The sequence below is a fragment of the Ambystoma mexicanum genome, chromosome 10 (assembly GCF_040938575.1).
Source record: "Ambystoma mexicanum isolate Mex_15411 chromosome 10, UKY_AmexF1_1, whole genome shotgun sequence".
Classification (NCBI taxonomy): Eukaryota; Metazoa; Chordata; class Amphibia; order Caudata; family Ambystomatidae; genus Ambystoma; species Ambystoma mexicanum.
Genome location: NC_090932.1, coordinates 1,641,763,870 through 1,641,782,696, shown reverse-complemented (window position 1 = coordinate 1,641,782,696; position 18,827 = coordinate 1,641,763,870). Strand labels below are relative to the sequence as shown.

Genomic DNA, 18,827 nt, shown 5'->3' with positions numbered 1-18,827 from the left:
AAATAAGCAAGGAAGCCAGCTTTGCTTTATAATGGATTAATGAGAAGCAGCCATACCGGCCATTTCTTTTTTTCATTTGTGCAATAGCTACACCACACTTCTTTTTAATCTTTTATAAGTGCATACTAGGCTTGGATCTACTCTATAATGTAAAACTCTCACAGTGGTCCACTCTCTCCATCACGTTCCCCGTTTAATGTCCATTCAAGCCGCCTTTTTTCCCCTTACATTGGCACATATCATTACTTATCATTTTGCCACATTGGCTTCTAGGTCTCATCTATAATCTTGTTTTATCCTGACTGCTTTGAAGGACAATGGGCGTTTGATACAGTATTACCAGATCACTGGCGTACGCCAAATATTTTAGGGATAGGTTAACTATGCAGGGATGAAAGGCTGTAGCCTTCCTTAAACACTCGCCCTTATTTGGCAAGTATACATTTTAAAAAGTGCTGTAGCCAAAACGCAACCTTGGTGGAGTCCTCGCTTGGTAATCAAAGCTTTTGACAATGCACTCTTCTCATCAAATCCGACCTTACCCATGCATACCAATACAAAGGTTATCAATATTTCCCATAAAGTATGTGGTATTTTCCAACTAGGCATTTTGTTCCATAATCTCTCCCTCTTCACTCTATCAAAGACAGGCGATCTATGAAGGCCATATACACCTGTATTTTTTTAACCAGTTAGTATTCGTGATTAATGCTAAAAGAGACCAGAATTAGTCCCTTCTTCCCAGGGGAGAGCCACCCCCTTTGAGGCTAGGGAGGTGAGCCTGCTCAGCAAAATTCTCCCTATGGGTTTGGGGAGGTGTGGCCTTGCTTGGAGGGACTCCCCTCGAGGGTACACGGACCCACATTCCTATCGGAGTGGCTCTATGAAATAGTTTGTCTGCCTATATTAGAGTAAAAGAGACTGTTTTATCCCTCGACGGAAATTCAAAACCTACTGATATTGCTTTCGTCCCTTTGGCTTGGGGTATGTTGAACCGCCCTCCAGAAACGCATCTGAGAAAAACGCCCCCTAGAAGTACAGTGCAGCACTAGTGGTTGTGTGGAGAGACAAAGACGTGGAAGATGGAGGCTGGCATCGAGGGGCAATATCGCAGAGGCGACGATGGAAGAAACAGTCTTACCTGTGGCATGACCACGCAGCCATGGTGGACCTGTATCGATGAAAAAGAGCAGAGAGCGGGGAGCGACAGAGGAATGTTTAATTGACAGAGCTGCTGAAGAGCGCGAAGAACTGCAATGTCCCCTCTAATACACCACCCTGCTGGAGCTTACTCGAAGGCAGTGAAGGGCCCAGGGTGAAGAGAGACGAGCTGTACTGAGCACGGAAGGGGAAAGAGAAGCAAGTGGGGTAAAACCACATACAGGGCCGTCAGACCACCAGAGACTATCCAAGAGGGTTATGGTAGCCCAAGAAACCAGAATATTGGACATTGGCAGAGGCCCAAAAGACAGCCTCAAGAGCTAAGAAAGTCAGAGGGACAGAGGGGTCTGGCGATCTGTCAAGATAAGTCAAACATTGCAACCTATAAGTCAAAGGTTACCTGGAGTGTTAATTCTGTCAGTCAAACCAAGTGCAGGAACAAGGAAAACTTGCAGACTTACTTTGTATAAAATCTGTAGAAAGCGAGAGAACCCAACTGGTGGAGGCGGATTAAGGGAATCGTGCCTCCCTTTAAGGAACTTTGGAAATTGTTTTTTTAATTCTTTGGTTACAACAATCTTTTACAATTCCACATTTAACATAACATTCTCAAAAAGCATATCTTAATAAAAGTGTCAAAAGCTGAATAGAAAATATTTAAACCACATTATCAAACATTCACATCTCAAAACGAGTAAGCCTTTTCACAAAATTCATCTTTCAATTGCCTGCTTTACTGTTTGTGTAAATCTAACAGCTTCACATATTTTAAAAACCCCAAAACTGCAATAGCCACAGAAGCGGTAAAGCTATTTTGCAGGTTCCTCCACAGCCACTCGCCATCAACCTAATCCATTCTAAAAAAGAGTTTTCTAAAATATAAATTTCTTTGTGCTTCAAGTGTTATGCAGTGTATCAGTATATGCTTCAGTGTTTGTTACGTAAACATCACTGCAAAACCTGCAGAGTGCTTGATTGGAAGCTATAAATGTCCTCAATAAAATTGCTTGTGTAACTACTATATCAAATATAAAACTCATGAAATCACCTCTGGACGAAGCATCGGGAAAAAGACCCAAGTATGGAGCCAGTTGGCCTCGTTGGGTCAAGTGCGAGGTGGTAATCAAATCTTGCGCATACATTTTCTTTAACTCAAATGGGATTCTCAATTTAATACCCATCTACAAGTTCGACCTCTTTCAAGATGGCATTACATTCATGAACAAAGTAACCGAACACTCTGAGATTTCATAACAGTAGATAATTCGACATAGAGAGCGAGCCAGAGGATTCAAAAATGTATGATTGAACAGTAAGTAATGCCATGTCTACAGGAGACCCACTTGTGTCGTGGCTCTCCCCTTCCCAAACTTGTAGGCTGGGGTATACACAGATACTCCTCGTCCTATTCTACACACTCTAGAGGAGTCACTACATACGCCCATGGATCCCTACAATTTAGACTACTCGAACAAATCGATGATTAGGAAGGCCGGTATATAATGCTAGTGGGTGAACTGTGTGGCGCGAAGCTCCTACTTATAAATATATATACTCCCAATACGAACACTCCGGAATTTTTTCACCAGTGTTCAGATATCTTTACAGATTCCCGGCCTACAAGATAATCTTGTCAATCTGGAAAAGTGAATACCCTTTTCATTTGAATGACAGATGTAACTTGATGGCCGAAGGCCAACCGTCTTATGCACAGAATTATAGAAATACAGACTGCAATGCTTGACGAACAAGCGGCCATTTTAAACGTAGCAAGAATCGCCATTTTGCTTGTTAACCATTGCTCATTGCTTTGTCTAAAACTGCTTTGCAGCTTGCAATTCATGCAAATTCTGCCTACTCTGCTCAACTGTTAACATTGTTGTCTGAATATGAAAAGGGCAAGGTCGCGGGACTGAGGAGTTTGTTGAAACTCCTCATGAGTAGCCCAGAAAGGAATGCCCACTCTGCCTCTCTGTAGCCTTGAGGGAGAGCTACAGGGCATTTAATCATTTCACAGCTGCCTGCCAGTCTTGTACTGTATTAGAATATGTTTGAATAAAGCAGCTAAATGCTTGAATTATGCTCTTCTTACGGCCTCCCTTCGCAAAACCCTTTAGAGCGTGTCGGCTCCCAGGACACGAATAGTACCTCATAGATATCAAAGCTCGGAATGTGACTCTTCCCCCGTGTGCAGCTTGCTTCCAAGAACAGAACCACCGTGTTCTGTTCAACAGCTAGAAGATGCCTCCGCACTTTCTAATTGCATATTGTTACTAGAATAGACATCGAAAGTGTCATAATTGTCATACCCGTCGGAAATGTCCATCGTCCTCCCGAGTTCAAAGAAACTTAATAAAGGGGGGGTGTTAAACATGACATAGCTGATTGTATGATATGCATTTTGTATATATGTAACTGATGTACGTAATTTGCTCTCTTGCGTCCCTCGAGGTCTAGGAAACTCACGTTGCGGGGTGTGAGACAAAAGTTGGCCAATTGGGACTATTTTTGCTTGCAATAAACCCTAGCATTGGGAATTTGAACCTCGTGTCTGGCGCATCCTTTCGTGTATGGTTATTGCCTTGTTCCCATATCACGAGGGACCCCTAGGGGCCCCTTTCAAGATGGCACCCGAATAGGGACCCTCCCCCACTTGCCCCATTGTATATGTTGTAACGGAGTAAAGGCAGAAGAACGGCGAGGATGGGACGATCGAGCCGGGATCAAGAGGTGTACGGGGTGCCCTGTAGAAGTGAGGAGAGATTCCTTCGCAGATCTGCACACATCTGATCCCTGATCTACGTACCGGGCCAGAGGGTGGGTGATTTCAATCTAGAGCTTACACTAGAATTGGACGGGTCAGTAATATCACAGCAGGGGAGGGAGCTTGATCTAGCAGGACTCTGGCATGGGCCATTCGACAACAGTAACTTAACATCCCCATAGCAGAGATCATGGGCCAGAATGGAGATGGTATCAAGGATCTTGAGGGGATAAACAAAGAATTCTGTCAGTATTACAATCGATTATATGCATCACTCCATACCTATGGTCATAACGCACTGACACAGTACCTAGATGAAATGGCATTGGGCTGGTTGGACCAGGAACAGGAAAATGCGCTAAATGCCCAAAACACTGAAGAGGAGATCTGAGACTCAATAAAATCACTCCCCAACGGCAAACCTCTGGGGCTGGATGGCATAACTGCTGAGTTTTACAAAGCGTACGCAGATGTGATTATTCCCCATCTCCTTGGTATGCCCGAGGGGGGCACGCTCCCGAAATCGACCACGTCCGTGTTGGTAACTGTGCTTCCGAAACCGGTTAAAGATCCCTGGCAGTTGGCATCGTACACACCGTTATCGTTAATCAATACCGTTAATAAAATATTGGCAAAAATACTAACTGGGCGGCTGCTACCCCACATGTCGGCATTGGTCCTTCCCAGCCAGGTCCATCCCACACCGATCTACCCAGAATAACTTGAGATGCCTATTCACTCTAATGCATAGCATGAATCCTGAAATCCCGATAGCGGTAGCGGCCCTCGATGCAGAGAAGGCCTTTGCTTGTGTCGAGTGGCCCTTCCTCTTTGAGGTGGCAGGCGTTCCGGTTTTGTCCTTATATACATCAGCTGGGTCAGGCTGCTCTACATCTTTCCCTCGTCGGGCACCCGCCGGGGCACCCGCCTTTTCTCCAATCCTATTTGCCCTAGCCATGGAACCCTTAGCATGACATATTCGGGAACTGCATGCACATCGGGGGATCTGTATAAATGCTGTTCGCACTATATCCTTATCCGCGACATTTTATTATATGTTAAACATCCCAGGCAGAACCTGATACCATTAACGGAAGAAGTGATCGTATTTGAGGAATTGTCGGGACTCTGGACCAATTGGAATCAATCTGAAGTCCGCCCTCTAACTCCAGGGGTGCAGCAGGCTGATCTAGGTGAGGAGTTTCGGTGGTGCCCCCAGGGACTACAATACTTAGGCATAACGTCAGTCGAAGCGCTGTACAGAGACAACTATATAAAAGTACTAAAAACCCTGCAACAGAAGGTTGAGTCGTGGATGCTTCTCCCAATTTCCCAATCCGCCGAATAGCCCTAGCAAATATGGTCATCTTGCCCAAAATGCTATATACATTTAACAACGTACCAATATGGCACCCTGGCCAATACAGGGCCCGCACTAAGAAAATGATAAGATTGGTGTGGACTGGTAAACCTGAATAGCGTACGATACCCACAGCTACATACGAAAATGGTGGGTTGGAATACCTCGAAATACAACACTACTACCTTGCTGCCCAACTACAATGTTTAACGGGTTGGAATCCTCCAAACCCTACCTCCCCACACACCATGGTAGCGAAAGCGCTATACACTCCTGATGAGCTAATGGGGATACTCTGGGGAAACTGAGGTGTAGACCCAAGGAGGGAGGTTCAACCTATAGCTGTAACATGTAAAGCATGGGAGCGGGTTAGCCACCTACTGGAGGTTGCCCGCACGATCAGCCAGACTTCCCACTGTATAACGCTGTTGGTATCCCGCTCACACACGAAAAGGCATTCAAAGAGGACTTCCAAAAACTGGGGTTGCAGAAACTGGGTGATCTGGTACTGGAGGGGCGGTTCATACAGTGGGACGAGATACGAGCCAAGGGAGGAACACAATGTGGTAACCCTGCTCCAGTATTACAGGCTCAGATGGGTAATGAAAACTAAATGGCCCAATTTTCCGTGCGCTCCAACCCCCCACCTTGTCCAGCAATATTTGATTAAGCCTCTGACCTCCAGTAAACTGTTTTAAACCATATATAAAATGATTAGAAGTGTGAGAGGGGCTAAGAGACAAATGTTTAAGGCAGTGTGGGAGGCCAGCCTAGACAACAGGGTGCGTTTGGATCAATGGAAACTCATTTGTGTGCAAACCCGCCAAATCTCTCTGAATGCCCGCTACAGACGGATTCATTACAAATTCCTGCATCAAGTCTACTATTCCCCTTTTAAACTAAGAAGATTTTACCCAGAGAGTGCGCCAGTGTGCAAGAGATGCGATATAGAACTAGGTGACTTTTACCATATGGCATGGGACTGCCCCAGTATCAGATCTTTCTGGGGAAACATTGAGGGAGCGATGATGGAAATGCTGCCCCCGACACATCAGCACTGTGGCTACTGGCCTTAATTGAGGGAGGGTCCCGATGTGAAAAGAGAACACGTTTACAGTTGTCAGCAGGCTTGTGTTTAATGGCTGCCTTCCGCCTCCCTCTATATACCAATACTTGGGGAGCCTATCGGAATATACAGCTTTATGCAGAGATACATGCAGGCTTGCATGAACTTGCAGTTTGTTACGAACGTTGAACCATTTCCTCAAGCTCACTCTGGAAAGTTTATCTGGTGAACTGGTAAAAAATAAAATAAATAAATGGATACCATACATATATAGTATACAAGGTGTAGCATACCTCAGCACATTACAAATCTGATAAATTGCAACCTCCACGCTACCAAAGTCTAAAATCCACCTGCTTTGCTCTTGAAAAATGTGTATGGGCCACAATGGGCATTGCTTTGCATATGAGATCTAACCCTTCAAAACGTGTCAACACAGATTTTCCTTCCCTTGGATAAAAGTATGGTGTAAAGGTACTCGTAGTGTCACCCAGAAGAGGTAACTAAAGTCCACAGGATCCATCCGCGAGCTCAGTGATGATTTGTCAGAATGTATTCCGATACAAAGCCATTGAGCCTCAAATTGTAAACTGGCTAGTAATGGCGACAAATGTGGAACTCGTATGCCACCACATTTGTATGTCTGTGCAAAGTCTGAAGAGCTACCCTGACCTCATAGCAAGGAAGTTAGTAGCCAGTTACCCCAAAAAGCTGATGGTTTTAGCGATCACTGAAGATCCAGCAAAAGCTTACAACTAGCCTGGAAGTGTCAATCATTTTGCTGAACTAATTTGCCAAACCTTGGGAGGGGTGTGCTTTCCAGAATGTGACTGTGCTCTAGAGCATTTATAACCCGGTCTAAATTGTGTAAGCATTGGTCCTGAAGATCAGGATCCCATAATAAATAGGTAAATGTGGTGGGAGACCAATTCGAGGGAAACCGTGGTATCGTTTATCAGGTCACCCACCTCAATGATCCAAGTGAAAATGAGCAGGATTTGACCTGGTCAGTAGGTAGTCTGGAGCAAATGCCATGTTGCTCTATCACCTATAGTATAATTGGAATTCTCCAAGTTGGGTCCCTAAAAAATAAAAGCAAATCTGCATATAACATAGTTGTATTCTGAGGCCCAGGCACCTATCCTGCAAACTCTGAACCCAAGGAATTTGCTTGTGGCTGACTTATTAGCATGAGGATGAGCAGAGACTGGGTAAGGGTAGTTAGGGTGGATGGGATGTCTTGCGGGTGGGCAAGTATTGCTGCCTGTACACCTCTCCACCTCCCATGATCACTGATCCCAGTTTCACTGTAGGACCCTCATTTCACCGACCCAACATAATTATCCCACATGTTGATTGCTTCCATTTTCTGAAATGCACATACCACCCCACAGAATCAAATGACTTCCATGTCCAAAGACTCAATAGGGAAGCCCCGTGCATTATCCTTAAGCTCCTGAAGCAGATGTATTACCTGCCTCAGATTGTTGTATTAAATTCTCTCCTTTAATTCTGTCAAGCTCAGTTGTACTGCTTTCTCAGACAGTCCTATTGTTTTGCTTTTTGAGTGATGTTTCAGCTAGTTGTCAATTCATGGCTTGTAAATTGTTTTACCCACTTCTTTACACTGCACGCGTCGTGTCGGTCTGCTTTTTAATTTTTGTGGCTGTTTACTTCCACAAAGCAATGCATATATGAAAGATCTGCCCTTTACAAGCCCCAAGATGATTTAAGGGGATCCTAACCCTGATGAAATTACTGTTGCTTAGAGTTGCCATCCTTTTCTCTTTGGTGCTTTATGTAGTGTGAATGGTACACAGGCCATACATGAAATTTGTCAAGAATGTGTGATTAGCTGGGGATGTACTGTTGTATGCTTATCTTTAAAAAGTGTAAATTAATGAGATACTGTGCCAAAATTAACAAAACAAAATCCAAACTGCTGCTTTGGTACAGCTAGAAATGTTCTGATGCCAATATATATAAACAATTTTCTTCTGACAATAGCAATCTTGGGAAGGCACATCTGATTTATTCTGGTAGGCCCTGTACGGAATAATTAATTTTAAGTGGCACTTGCTTCAGAGCACTCTGATCAAACCCCCAGATTGGCTGATCTCTCTAGTTGTATTTTCAATTTTAAATATTCTTTTCTTCTAGACCAAGAACAAGCGTTGCAAACTGCTTCCCTTGATCATGGCAGCTCCACTGGATGTTGAAAAGGGAACTGTGATTATGGTGGGAATTCCTCCAGAAACGGAGAGCTCTGATAAAAAGAAGTGAGTCCTGCTTGCTTTATTTTATTTATTGGTTATTTGTAATGCATACTATACAGTAAAAATTGTTTCAAGTAGCATAATTGTTCCACCTGGCATTGTTGCAACAATGTAAAGGAATAAGCGGCTAGGTTTTTCAGAACCACTACTGGTGTTTACCAGACAAGTCTAACCAAACTAATTTTGTAACCAGGTTAAACAGAGCGGTTCAGACTAAGATCAGGGGTTTGGTGTGAAGTATAACTAACATATGCAAGCGATAAGAGATTGCCAAACAGCGAATTTACCACATAGGTAATACTTTACCAGAACTGCTGCATTGAATCAAAAAATTTAAGCTAAGTGAAAATATTTACACATACAATCAGTTAGGTGTCCTAGTGGGGACATAAACCACTTTAGAATGTGCTAAGTTAAGGGTAAGTACTGTTACAATTTGACTTAAAGTGGGAGGTGGGGTGGAGGGAGATGTTCAACAAGCCCTATAAATAACATTGCCATTCTACAGTAGGTAAACTTGAGTCAAAGCAGTAAACTAGGAACAAATGTTTCCCACTGTTCAATGTAAGTAAGTTTTTGCTACTTTAGGGGTGTTTCAAAAGTTATTCCAAGTTCTCCCATGGGAAATGATGGGCTCAAAATAGCGGATGTTGCTGAAGTCAGTGACACAATGTGTGCGAATTTAATATTCACTTCTGATTAATTCCTTCCTGCCAGAGTCCTCATCTCATATTCTATCTTAAGTGCCAGTTGACTTCAGACATTTTTTCACCACCAAGGCTGCCACATCGCTCCACCTCAGCACTGTTAATGTACCCTTTGCTGGATGTGATGTCGGAGTCACTATATATGTAGCTGCCACACCCCATGACCTCAGTTCCCTTTTTCTGCATACTCTGTACTTTTTGGAATGATGGCCTCTGGTTTCAAGCTCTGTTCGGATTGCGGGCGACCGATGGCTGTCTCAGACCCCCCACAGGATTTGCTTGTGGTGTCTGTGGGAAGGTCTTGGCTTTCAGGATTGCACATTGTGCCGATTGAAGCATCCAAAGGACCTCTGGGAGTGTGCCAAAAAACATTTCACCCACTGCCACAAGTGTGGTAAGAGGACCCCTTGCAAGCCTCCAGGTGTGGAGCACAGGAGGGCTTCAGTGGAAGAATAGTTGACAAATTCCTGTCTAAAAAAGATAAGAAGAAAAAGCACCACAGGAAGAGACCTACTGTGGTAGGGGTCAAGGGCCCTTGGGCAAGCAGCATCAACGCTGATCACCTGCCCTCCACACAACAGGATATGGAGCACACACAGGTGGTTTTGCTGCTACAACTGTCCCTGCAGCAATCCCCTTTGCAAAACCACAGTGAAGGGGACTTCGCCCAGGTCGATGGAATGGATAGACGAAGATGGATAGCCTTGTTCGTCAAGGAATGATGTTACACCACTTCTGACGCATTAGCCTTACCAGTCATGACCCAAGATTACGGAATCCCATTTTTTTCAATCCCCACCTGACACCCTCTCCCTCTGATCCATTCTGCTGAAGGTGGTCCGCTTCAGTTCAAGGGTGCTATACAATTGATGCCTTGTTTAGAGTGAGGCAAGGGCTGGCACTCTTTAGATTCTAATTCTGAAAATGGGGAGAGGGGCATTCATGCCATCATGGATCTGAGGCTTTGGAGCTTGTTGCTGCATAGGTAAAAGTTAAAGATGACCAGTTTGGCCCAGATCCTGCAGGACTCGGGAGGATAACTCCTGGGCAACATGTTCGCCTTGGAAGCAAGACGACGTGAAGCAACACAGGTTTTGATCCCCGGGTACCCACTTAGAAACCTCTGGGTATTATGCGCGTTATAAATAACCTATCGTATCATATATATCCTGACTGGCTAGTTTCTCTGTCTACAGGATGCCTACATCCATCTCAAGCACAGGGAGTATAGATTTGTAGTTTGGACTTCCCACTTCCAGTTCAAACTTCTGCCTTTCTTCTGCACTCATGATCTACACTAAGATGTTGGAAGTGGTGGCAGATTACCTTATGAAAGCAGATGTCTTCCCCTACCTGGATGACTGGCTTGTCCAGACCAGCAGTCTGGATCTGATGCCTGAGCCTCTAGTCCGGGGCATGCAGCCTGTTGCACTGTTTCAGCTTCTCCCTGAACTTCAACAAGTCCAATGTTTTACCTACCCTTGGAGCTGTACAGTTGTGGGCACCTGACTGGCAGGGCTTCCCCCTCTCCTCCCCCTCCCCACCCCCCTAAGGATCTGGTAGCTCACATCCTTTCAGTCACAGAATCTGGACCAGGCCCCTCATGTTCTGCCCCTCATGGCCTCCTGTATTGGGGTGGTGCCGACATTCAGTTGCACAGAATGTGTGCGTCAGTGGTCTATTTCAGGATGGCATGTCAGACCCTTTTGTGGGTTCTGGACAATGCGTCTCGATCTCATATGGTGGTCCCTGCAAGCTAACTTTTTGAGTTAAATTGCTAAGGCTACCTTGACCTCAACTGACAGTGCGCCATGACTTGTTCTTGAAGGGCTGGGGCAATCACCTGTTACACCTTATCATGAGCGCATTGTGGAGACTCCCGAGAGTATATCCGTTTGCTGGAGCTGCAGGCGATAGGCTGGCCCTGACTACCTTCCTCCCTTGTTTGTGAGGGTAGACCGTGCTGGTCTTGATGGACAACACAGTGACCATGCGCTACTTCAACAAATAGAATACGGTCTTTGCTTCTATGCAGAGAAGCAATTATGGTGGTCCTGTGCCCCAGAGATTGACTTGTCTGATGGCGGCCCATCTCGCTGGGACGGTGAATGTTTTAGTGGATCCACTAAGCATACAAACCTGACTCCCTCGAGTTTGACCTCTGGCCACAAGTTCTGGAGGAGCTCTTATCATTTTGGAGGACTTCGTAAGTTTTTAAGTGGACCCCCTTGCTTTCAGTGTGAACAGGAGGTGCAAGTTCTGCTTCAAAGGGTTTCCTTGAAAAGGGAGCTTTGGGTGATGCAGGGACAGCTCAGTGGAATTTCCTCTATGCTTTCCCGCTGATCTCGGTCATTCTGCTAGTATTTGTATGTATTGTTTTTATATAGCGTTTTAATACAAAGCGCTTTACAGTTTAATAAGAATACATGCAACAGTTGAAGCAATAATATACATGAATCAATATACATGAATCAAACCAGAAAAACAGTATGTAGAACTACTTGCATGAGAAGGAAGAGGAGAGAAGGGGGTGGGGAAGGAAGGAAGAGGGAGGCAGAGAGAGTAGGGAGTAAAGTGAGTGGAAGGAAGAGAGGAGATCTTATGAAAGACAGGGGAAATTGATTCTGATCGCTCCAGATTGGGTTTGGCGGACGTGGTACCCGGATCTTCTGGGTATCCATCTGCCCTCCCTTGCGTCTCCCAGTGATGGTGGACTTGCTCTCCTACTCTTGGGTGGGGAGTCCTCCAACAGAACCTCAGCAGCCTGAACCTTCATGCTTGGCTGCTGAGGCTGAAATATAAGGAGTGGAAATGGATTTACTCTTTCAGCTTGGATGCCAGCCACCAAGTCCATTTATGCTGGCAGATGGTTTAAGTCGCCAGCTAGGTTTCTGAAGAGGTGTCTGGACCCTTTCATCTGTCCCAACTCTCTGGATTTTCTCCTTTGTCCTGGGTGGGCCTACAGGTTGGCACTGAGAAGGGGGGTACGTGGATGCCATTTTGATCTCTAAGAGTACCCATAAGTGAGGCTATTGTTTCACAATCACCACTGTTATGTAGTTTTGGTTGGATTTTCGTAATCAGGTCCACTCTCGATCCTCCAGTCATTTCAATGGGCTCTAATTTAGTGTGTAATTTCCTTTGAGTTCAGTTTGAGCCCCTACATTTGGTCTTTAAGGTTACTTGCCCTTAAGGTGGTTTTCATGATGGCCATCACTTCTGCAAGACGGGCGAGTGAGCTCCAGGCATTGTCTGTTAAACCTCCCTACCTGGCATTTTCAAAGGAGCAAGTGACTTTGAGAGTGAAACCTGTGTTTCCTTCTTAAAGCTTTCAGACTCTTCCAAGAAGATGCATCTCCCTGAGTTTATTTATATTTCTTTACTCCACCAGCTTACCCTTTTAAGATTTGAACCAGTGCAGGATCCGCCCACTTCACAATCTGAGAACATGACCGTATCTGCAGATCACTCACCCGAGTCCTGACACTACAAACTTGGCTGGCTTGCTCTTGAAGTCCTAGAGTTTGGTTGTTTACACTTGCCACCACGATGTATGGACATCTTGCCGGAAGCAAGGAACTTTACCAACCACAGGTTTCACAACTGCTTTTCCTACTGTCTCACTAATGAACCCCAACCCCTTTTCTCTTACATAGGCAAGTGAAGCAAGACCCCCCCCCCCCACCACCCCACCTTTAGTGGCAGACAGGTGCTATGCAGGATTGCTAGCATGACTTTACTTAAACAATTGGAAGCGTTTTGTCTTATGGTGGTTGAAGAAGCAAATTGATCCATTTGACCACCCAACAGCAGATCGATCTGCTTTATCTTCCCCGATTCAGGCTTAGTTTACAATTGACTCAGTGCACTTACCAGCACTATATCACATTAAATTAAATAAATAAAACAGTGCACTTACCAGCACGAGCAGCATAAACAACTGGCCTTTATGGAAGGCGTAAAAGTAATCTAGTCGCACATACCCCCTCCAGTTCGGATCCTTAATACAGCCCTTCAGAGGTTAATAGGTCCTCTTGTTGTACCAATTCATAAAGCTCCTTTAATGAGCTTAATTACAAGAAGGCTTTCCTTAATGCAGTCACTGTTTAAGTTGAATAAGCAAGTTTCAGGCTCTTTCGGCGACCAAGCCATTGGTTATTTAGAAGCAGAAATGTACAATGTATATGTAACTCCAGCAATAGAGGGGGACGAGCAGGTCACTCACTTCAAGTTGGTAGAGCAGTAAATCGTTAATGTAGAATTAAAGAATTGCCAAAAACAATCCAATGTTTTGTTTCTTGCACAAAAGAAAGGTAAGGTGATCCAGTTACTAAATCCGCCTTTGCAAGTTAAATTATTAGTAGTTTGCAGCAGTGCTACATATTGGAACAGAACCCTCTTCTGTTTATCCACCCCTAGAGTACATTCCACATGCAGCACTGGATCAGCTCTAGCTTTAATTGCTAACTCAATCATTGGACGAAATGTATAAAGCAGCACCATAGAGTTCAGTGCATGCATGTAACGTTACTGTGTAGATAAGCAAGCAAGAGCAGTCTTCCATGTGGGACAGATTGTTCTAATGCATTTGTTTTCAATTGTTCCCCCAGCTCACTGACCACCATCTTCAGGTACAGCTAGTGACTCTATGCAAAGCATGTACATCTAAGCAGATTCAGAAGCCGCAGAAAACCAACATGACTTGCCCAGTAATAGTCTGCTGTGGTTTGCATCTGCTTAGTCACATGCACCTCCCCACATGGGCGGGGTACAGTACAAATTGCAACTACACTTATGCAGTACATTTATGGAAGGATGTTGATTCCTGAAGGACCTTAGGCCGCTGAACACGGAGGATGGGACCGGGACACCACTATCGAAAGCCCTTTTTTGTATACATGTAATCAAGCCAACCACTAGATAATGGCCTATATTGCATTTTATTCTAAGCAGTTACAAGTCACTCCAAGATTATTAATGGGGAAGCAATGTTTATATTCTACAGCGGACAACACCGGTGCAAAAGCTCACCATGGAGTTGGTCCCAGAGCCACAGGGCTCCACCTCGATGCAGACTGCGTTTGAAGAGTATTTCAAAGATGAGTAATAACTGGGTGGAGTCATTTTATTCATCAGAAACAGCATGGTTCTTGGTCCTTTTAGTTACTAAAGAATCCTCACTGTTAATCACCCTACATCTACTGATTATCTGTAATGTAATGCATTGACATGTGCAACAAATCTACTTCAACTCTGGTCTTAATTGGCACCATCCTTTTTTTTTTTTTTTTTCTGCTGAACGCCTACATTAACATTTGTGAATTCAGGGTTCTCCGGCGTTGGTTCTGTCATAGATTCATATGCTCTTAATATTGCACCTTGTCAGATTGAGAGTCCTTCGTAATCATTTAACAGCAATTAAATTGAAAACAAATGCATTAAATTGCATAGCCTATTGGTCATTGTGGGCATTTTGCCTTCGCCATATAGTTGATAGCCCCTATGCTGTACCGCCCAAGGCAGTCTCCACATTCTTCTAAGCATGTTGTTCTGGGAACTTGGACTTCAATCACCAGTGGTGGTTTGTGAATATGGACTTCTCTACCTAGTATGTAAATGTATATTCAGTATCTTCCTCTGTTTCCTGGAAGCAGAGACTTAATTCCCACTGAGCAATTTGATCATACCTTTTTGCTTTCCCAGTTGTATTCAGAGTGTAAATCTGAAAACCTTTAAGGCACTGTTTCTCCTCTTCAGGACCTGACACATGTCCTCCTGTGGTATATTCGCAATGTTGCTCCCCTTGAATGGTTCGGAAATGTCTTCCTCTTCTTTTGGAAAATATGGACTTCAGTTCCCTAATTGCAGCACTTGCCTTTCATTTACTACTGTAATGTCTAGACGTTAGGCCCTTGTGAATGGCTGTCCATGCCACCACTCCCCGCAGTTTTTTTCACTTGCCTCTCTTGGCAGGATTCACTCCTCCCGCCCCCTCCTGGTCATTGGTTAACCCATGTAAATGCTCCACCTTTCTTCTGGCTTTCAATGTGGAGCTCTCAGTGCACTCCTCACCAATTCAGTCTACCTCTCTTCCACTCATAAGGTCAAGTGGACAATTGTAAACTATCATGCCTCATAGTCCCAATTTTATGGCTTGGTGGCTCTGTATCTTGATAATCTCCTTGATGGGTTGGTCTCTCCCTCTTCACTACTAGTCACTGCGCAAGCCTCAACAAGATTGAGTGTTGGGGTTTTTCTCTCTGCAGCTGCTGTGCTTAAACCTACTAAGTCTGGATACCGATTGGCAGCTTTGGACTTCGTTCTGGCTCCTACCGTATGCAGGTGTGTCTTGCTTTTTGAGTCTGGCATGGTGTTGCAGGTATGGTCCCATGTTAGCAATCATAGAATGACCCCTCTTGTAAATGCTTCTGGCTCTGAAATCATTTTGCTATACATCCTTGAGACTGTATAGCCCAATCGAACTGTTTGTCCTCTAGTCCCGCTGATTGCCCAACTTCTGGAACAGATTAGAGGCTTGTTCATGACCCCACGCATTCTCATCGAGCAACCGATCATTGATGGTTTTACAATTGTTGTTAAACAAGGGTGAGCATAGTAGAACGGGTGGTTATTGATTGCAATAAATAGCCTGATGGGTGTTACATGAGCTTGTGCAAACTAATTTGTGTCCAATTTTAGTAGTTAAACTGCTTAATCTCCCTAGCAATAGAGCCAAAGATATGCAATTGATTAACATTTACTGCAATCCAGGAATGGAATCTCACCAACTCGTTAGTCAAGAGCTTGATGCCATTTTGTTTAAATGGATTGCCTCTTACTCTTCGCCTTTATAGGGGCCAGAAACTTCAATTTATTTTGTTCAGATTTGGCGGATGGCTTGGACAATACAAACATTTCTTATTTGTCTGGCCATTTTGTCTCTAATGGAACCTCCAAAAAAAGAAGGAAGCTAAGGGTCTGGCATGGGCAAAATCTTGGACTTTAGACTTTTAACTTGTGCTAGAACTTCGGTCTCGAGATCTTTCAAGTGAGATTGGGGGTAGTCAGGGGAAGTACAGGAGGCTAGGGCATTGGGGTGCTTGTGGCAGATGGCTGGATTGCTCAGGATGGTTTTGTTAATGGTGTCGATTTTGAGCATTGCCATTTGGATGGAGGAGCACCAGGCTTCATCCTTGACAAGGATAGGGGGTGGTGTTGCTGGATTTTCGAATTCTCTGAAAATGGTGAAGATCTCTCTAGTGTGTGATTTGGCATTGGATATTCTAGCATTGAAGGCATAGGATTTTGCAGAGATGATTGCTAGCTTATATAGCTTGGATATCTTGGCAAAGTCATCTCCCAGGGTGTCCGATGGATTTTTACGCCACAATTTCTGCCTGTCGTTTTCTACTCCGCAGTACGAGGAGGTCTGAGGTAAACCACGTGTTTGAGTGCTCAATGGGTTTAGCTTTGCGTGGAGCTAGGGATGCAATGGTATTCACTGCTTTGGACAGGGTTAAGGTGTAAGTGTCCACTAGAGATTTTGGGTGACCAAAAAGGGGGGTTTTAAGGCAGGGGATGTCCAGCCACAACATGTTTTCTTTAGTAAGCTTTTGTGAGCTTCGTGCGACTGCTGATGTTAGTGGTATTGTAGTAGGTTTAGGTTTCCTAGGGTAGGGGATGGAGAAGTTGGTTATGTGGTGTGATCTACTGATCAAAAATAGAGAGAAATGCGGCAAGCATTGAGGAGAATCAATTTAGTCTGAGACTTACGTGAAGAAGAATGATTGGAGGAGCGCCAGAAGGTTAAGCAAAGATGCAAAAATTGGCTTTAAATTTATAAAATGCAAAAGCATAAAAGGTGATCAAATAATAGTTATTGATTGAGAATGACATTGGGGGCTTTTGCCAGATCTTAAAATGTCTAACAATTTGCAAAGGTTTCGCCAATCAAATGGTATCTCTGAATCTTCATGGGCTCTCCACTTTCAGAATCTGTATGGTAATATGGGAGGCATTTTCTCTGTCCGAACAGTTGATTCATGTGATCTGGGCTATGAACCGTGACATAGAGGATTTGCCTTGCGTAAACTAACATATTTCCCCAGCATAGGACTGCAACGGTATATTTAATTTGGTACTGAAGGATAATCCGAATCTCTCGGCAATCATTTTACTAACTTTTATCAGGTAGTATTTGAGTTGCGTGTCCCAGAACCTAGGAATAGGGCGATTATAGTACCAATAATCGAAAAAGGTGAAGGGGCATCCCCTGTTAGCTATAGATCAATATCTTTATTAGATATTTCTAGTAAGGTCTGAGCTGTCTTCGTATTAAAGGATCTGCTCTGCTGGGCGGAAAGTACCAAGAGGATGAGCTTATTTCAAATCCGGTTCAGGAGGGACATGGGGACTACATTAAATGGCCTGGTTTATTCTCTCTGCCAAAGGAAAGTATGTAGAATGAAAGGCCAGACCCTGTACTCGGCAAGCTTGGACATGCCGGCCGCCTTTGACAAGGTTCTCGCACAGTCAACTACCTAAAGGTACGATTGAACTCGGATGGGGACAGCGTCAAGAGACATACCAGTTGAAATTGGTTTAAGACCGGTGCGTTTTGGCCCCCACCCTTTCCAACTTGTATTTCTCGGATCTTAACAATGCCTTTTATGGGATAAGGTTATTTATTCCCACCAGAATTGGGTTATTTGGAAATGGCGATGTTTGGCATACGCAGATGCCCTGATTCTCCTAGAATCAACTCCTACAGGCCTACACAGAAGTTTGGATCGGGTCAGGCATTATGCCATTGAAAATTGTCTAGAGATAAATCCATCCAAATGTTGTGTTTTAAGCAGCTGGCATCTTACAATAACTTTAAGTGGCTTGGCAACAAGAAGGTAATTGAAGTTAATCATTTGGTTTACTTGGGATTCATCTTTGCAAACAATTATTTAGGTTTAATAAAAATGTGGTCTAAAATTGAACTTCATAACCCAAAGTAAGCCAATTCATTCCAAGTACTGTTTTTATTCCGCAGGACCGCTAATTGAATTTGATAAAGCCAATGTTACCCTGGCCATTATGCATGGTCTAGAAGTTTTGCCCATTAATAACATTAATTGGCTTAATGTCTTTGAGGTACAATCTGGCATGCAGTACTTTGGAGGGGGGGGGGGCCCTCCTACGTACCTGTAGGGATTACCCAGCTACATCTCTGGTTCAATTCCTGATGGGTTCCTTACAAATGGAGGAAACTCCTTTTTAAAAAAAGATCAGGCTGGAGGGGGGACATTGTAATTTGGGGGACATTTTTCAAACCGGCTTGGATCCATCCTTAACTTTATGAATCGAAGCAAAAGCTTCCTAACGGAAGCTAGTATTGGTTCTGAGTTTAGCTCTGATTTAATGAAGAAAAAACTTAGTTTGGGATATGATTGAGGATGAGGATTGTCTGTAACCCTCAACCTGTATAGGCACTATTATAATTTGT

General features: G+C 44.1%; 1 protein-coding gene across 1 annotated transcript in view; it reads left to right on the top strand.

Moving 5' to 3' along the window:
- Positions 1 to 18,827, top strand: part of CDC45 (cell division cycle 45) — a 753,019-nt gene that overhangs the window by 685,293 nt on the left and 48,899 nt on the right. Inside the window, exon 16 of the mRNA XM_069620055.1 lies at positions 8,512 to 8,630. Coding sequence (XP_069476156.1) covers positions 8,512 to 8,630 — 119 coding nt within the window. The remainder of the gene's footprint in view (positions 1 to 8,511; positions 8,631 to 18,827) is intronic.